At 39.4% G+C, this 5,025-nt stretch overlaps 1 protein-coding gene and 1 long non-coding RNA gene across 2 annotated transcripts; one reads left to right on the plus strand and one right to left on the minus strand.

Annotated features, from left to right (window-relative positions):
* On the plus strand, window positions 1–1,410 carry LOC107183624 (zinc finger protein 658B-like; the record flags this gene model as incomplete). The annotated part of the gene is made up of 1 exon (XM_015566047.1): window positions 1–1,410. A coding segment is annotated over one exon (1,083 nt), but the record flags the coding sequence as incomplete, so codon positions are not given.
* Window positions 1,411–2,269: 859 nt separating this feature from the next.
* LOC107183623 lies at window positions 2,270–3,338 on the minus strand. The gene is made up of 2 exons (XR_001514406.1): window positions 2,819–3,338; window positions 2,270–2,537 (listed from the first exon to the last, which is right to left on the minus strand). It is a non-coding gene; the product is annotated as an uncharacterized LOC107183623 (long non-coding RNA).
* Between the last annotated feature and the right edge of the window lie 1,687 nt (window positions 3,339–5,025).

Below are 5,025 nucleotides of genomic sequence, written 5' to 3' on the forward strand. Positions count from 1 at the left end.
CACTTCAGTTCTCATCAGAGAGTTCACACAGGTGAGAAACTGTATGAATGCAGTGATTGTGGGAGGTCTTTTGCCCATAATTCAACCCTTAGAACACATCAGAGAATTCACACGGGTGAGAAACTGTATGAATGTAATGCATGTGGGAAAAGTTTCACTCATAATTCAGCCCTCCGAGTACATCAAAGAATTCACACTGGGGAGAAGCCATATGAATGTAATGCATGTGGGAAAACTTTCTCCAAGACATCACATCTCAGTACACATCAGAGAATTCACACAGGGGAGAAACCCTATGAATGTAATGCATGTGGGAAAACTTTCTCCAAGACATCACATCTCAGTACACATCAGAGAATTCACACAGGGGAGAAACCCTATGAATGTAATGCATGTGGGAAAACCTTCTTCAAGACATCACATCTCAGTGCACATCAGAGAATTCACACAGGGGAGAAACCCTATGAATGCAATGCATGTGAGAAAAGTTTCACTCATAATTCAGCCCTTCGTGTACATCAAAGAATTCACACTGGGGAGAAGCCATATGAATGTAATGCATGTGGTAAAACTTTCTCCAAGACATCACACCTCAGTGCACATCAGAGAATTCACACAGGGGAGAAACCTTATGAATGTAATGCATGTGGGAAAACTTTTTCCAGGAAGATACACCTCAGTGCACATCAGAGAATTCACACAGGGGAGAGACCCTATGAATGTAATGCATGTGGGAAAACTTTTTCCCGTAAGACAAACCTCAGTACCCATCGGAGAATTCACACAGGTGAGAAACCGTATGAATGTAGTGAATGTGGGAAGTTTTTTGCCCGTATTTCTGGTTTAAGATCACATCAGAGAATTCACTCAGGGGAGAAACCCTATAAGTGTAATGAATGTGGGACAGCTTTTGCCCACAGTTCAACTCTCAGAGAGCACCAGAGAATTCACACAGGGGAGAAACCACATGAATGTAATGAATGTGGGAAAACTTTTGCTCGTAAGGCAGTTCTTCGGGTACATTATAACAGAAGGCACACTAGAGAGAAAAACCTTCCATGTAATGAATTTGGGAAGTTCTGAAGAAACTGATTATTAAAACACACAGTGGAGAAGGTCATGTCACACAGACTGCAAATGGTTTCCTTTAACTATTTCCTCTTCTAGTAGGCACAAGCATGTCTAACTTTCCCAGTCTGCCTTTCATCCAGGTGGGGGTGGCCATAGGTTATTATGCTATCACATATGAGCTAAGTTTAGCCTTTAAAAATTGCATTCTTCCTGTTTTATGTTATTCATACTGGAATGGAGAGATTTGCAAGGCAGACTTGTGTGCTGTATATTGAGCATAGAGCACAAGGTAGTGATGAAACAATTTTCCACTAAACAGTCTTCCCTGTTTTTTTTTTTTTCTTTAAACAGGAATTACATTTGTACTGTGTTGAGCTCTTAAAGATTTGGTGTATTGGTTAAATGCATATAATTTAGCCAACTCTGTTAGAATGAAGTTAAACCTGTTAACCCTGGGTCATTGGTGCCACTTCAGCACCAACAGGAATCCCTGATTTGGGGTGCAGTGAGGAAGGAAACTTGACTCAGTGCTGTAGCATGGCTGTGAAAATAGCACAGCTGAGGAATAGCTCAGTTGTGATGCAGTGCAGCTGTGAAAACAGCAGGGGCTAGGTCACCCTTGGGCCAGGACTCTCTTTGGCCAGGCAGCTCTGGTCAGCTCCAGTGAGGCATCTCCCATGTTTCAACTGTAGCTGGGGAAAAACGGTCTTCAGTGGAAAGTTTGCTCCCCAAGCCAGAGGGAAGCTGGCTTCAATGGACAGAAGTCCCCGCCCTGGTCTCTGATTGGTCTGTCCTCATGCACATGAGGCATCCAAATCCTCAGTTTGGTCCAAAGGCACTGGTCCTGATTGGTCAGAATAGAGCTGCTCTGATTGAATGGAGAAAGCCTCAATCCAATTGGTAGAAATAGGATTCCAGGAAACCCTTATAAGGGCTGGCTCAGCCACTGGCAGCTGAGGGGTGATAATTCAACCTGTCATTTTATATTATAGAACTCACATGAGGAAGGCAACTTCTGTCAGTGATCCTGAATGATCAGACAACCTCATTAAAAATGAGAGAAATCTCAGGGAAAAACACCAAGGCCTTTACTTCCCAGTTAACTTTATTAAACATCAAACAATTAAGATTAGACTAAAACCTTGTATTTTGTTGTGAAATTCTAACACTTTGAGTTTGCAACAGATAATTTTTTTCCAAGAAAATGTGTCAGTTTCAGAAATGAGTAAAATCTTCACCTAGAACTGATGTACTAAAACTTGCTTTATTATATTAAGTTTTATAGAAAATATTTGTGCACAAACTCACTGTGGACATTTTAAAGATGGAAGAATAGCTTGAATTCTGTGGACAACACTAATAAATGTTTGACTGGTCTCTGAGTTATGTGTACATCTGTGAGTCTGTGTAACAATAGAAGGCAGTAGCTGAACCTGGTCTGGACTGGTTAACTTTTCTGAGCAACACTCTATGTTAAAAGGCAAAAGATTTATGCGATCTGAAGAGAAACCAGAGTATGCAACACTCTATGTTAGTTCTCAACCTTGGCTACACATTAGAATCACCTGGGTATCTTTTTAAAATCCTGATTTCTGGGCATCATCCTTCAGAACTTTTGTTTCTTTGTTATGGGGTGGGGCCACAACATTAGTAACAAAGAAACAGAATTTTCTGAGGATGAGGCCCAGAAATCAGGATTTTAAAAAAGATTCCCAGGTGATTCTAATGTGCAGCCAAGGTTGAGAACCACTGGTCTATGTGCTGCTTCTTTGGCTCCCCTTAGCTTGATGCTGTTCGATGTTGGCCTGCCTGGGATATCTGACTATTGGTCTGGCCCTGTTATTTTAGGACCATAAGATTTCTCAAGCATTCTTTGCATGTGTGGTGGATGTTGATTCTTAAATAGACTTTTGGCCTTCATTTTATGCCGTTTTAGTGGTTCATTTTGCACTGAGTAATTATTAAGCAAGTCTTAGCTCTCTTGTATGCATGTAGCCTGAGTATCCGGTATAGGACCTTTTCCCAGTCCCACGATGCTTGCTGATACTGCAGCATTGCAAACTAGTTGATTTCTGCCCTGCTTGGATAGGAGGATGTAGAATTAGAATGAAATCAGGGCTACTTTCATGTCAGAAGCACTGCATTAGTATTGAAAAGAACTCGCTTTTTTGGGGGGTCGGGGGGGCCGGACAATATAGTATAGTCTTAGCCAAGAAAATATTTGTTCAATCTGTCCTAATTTCAGGCTACATGGTTTGGTCAGCACAGAGAAGCAAGTATATTCCCTATCTTCTATTAATATTACGTGAGGGAACACTGTGTTTTTGTTTGTTTGTTCTTTACCATTAATTGGAAAACAGGTATTTCTTTGACTGGCTTATCATCGCTTTACTTGGTGGCATCACTGCCATAGAAAAAGGCCAGGAGATGAAGCTGATAGTACCACCCGGGCTAGCACACCAGAGACTGGGTTACCACTCCTGTTGGCAGCAGAGTTCCAGCAACTAAGAAACTATATTTGTTCCTCCTCAGTCTCTGCCACTTCGATACAATATGAGCGTGTTGTACGGGGCCAAAAGGGTATCTCTACATGCTTGATTTTTTCAGAAAACTATTGATTTCTAGAAAACTAAAGTACTTTAAATTTTTAGAAAATTAACTTCATTCTGGGATAGTTATAGATTTGAAGAATAGTTAAAATAATAATTCCTATACACTCTTCACACAGTCCCCTTATTAACATCTTTTATTACTCTGGTACATTTGTCATTGCTAAGAAATACTGATACATTATTAACTAAACACATCATTTTTCAGATTTCACTAGTATTTTTCTCTACTGCTGTATTCCAAAATTTCATTCAGGATACCACATTACACTTAATTTTCATGTCTCCTTAGCTTCCACTGGTCTGTGACCATTTCTCATACCTTCCATGTTTTTTTTATTAACTTGACAGTTTTGAGGAGTACTAAGCTTGATCACCTGGTTGAGGTAGTATCCCTCAACTTAAAAGCATAGCACCATGCTTGCTACTTGATAAAAATTTCTTTAATAAACTAATAATTTATCAAGTTGTACATAAAATAAGATCAAAATTCTTTTTATATATTTCTTATTTTAATGTTGGAAACAAGAAAAATAAGTTAAAAACTAGAACACCCGGAGTTTAAAAATAGTCTTAAGCTGATCTAGTTCACAATTCAACTTTTTGGTTTTAGTGTTTATTGGAACATGAATGAATCATTGCCCTTTTCTTTGTTCCCCAGGATTTAACTTCAGGATTTTATTTATCTTCACATCTCATCATGAAAGTGGTGCTCAGCTCTTCTATACATCTTTTAATATATACCAATTTACATTCCCATCAACAGTGCATAAGGTTTCCCCTTTCTCCACATGCTTGCCAACACTTGTTATATTTTTTGTCTTTTTAAAATATTTATTGATTTCAGAGAGGGAGGAATGCAGAGGGAGAGATAAAAACATCAATGAAGAGAGAGAACCATTGATCAGCTGCCTCCTGTACACCACCACACTGGGGATTGAGCCCACACCTGGGCATGTGCCCAGACCAGAAATCAAAATTGCAACCTCCTGGGTCAACCACTGAACCACATCGACTGAGTTCTTCTATACATCATCTTTATCTTTGGAGGTTGGACTTTGAGTAATGAAAGGACTGAAAGAAAGTTTGCATTTTCTGAGCCAATCAACCCAGAGGTTATTATATTAACCCAGATAATAACAGTAGATACAAAGAATGACAATCCATGATAACTAAGAAATCCAAAATGATAGGAGAAATAACTCAGGCTTGAGAGTAAGATGGGGTATCACAGCCAAATGCCTACTTAGGGTTTTTTCTTTTTAAAGCATCGATAAATTGTATGGTACTAACACAACTTAAAAAAAGAGTGGTGTCCTAACCAGTTTGGCTCAGTGGATAGAGG

This window comes from Myotis davidii, unplaced genomic scaffold (assembly GCF_000327345.1).
Source record: "Myotis davidii unplaced genomic scaffold, ASM32734v1 scaffold4902, whole genome shotgun sequence".
Lineage (NCBI taxonomy): Eukaryota > Metazoa > Chordata > Mammalia > Chiroptera > Vespertilionidae > Myotis > Myotis davidii.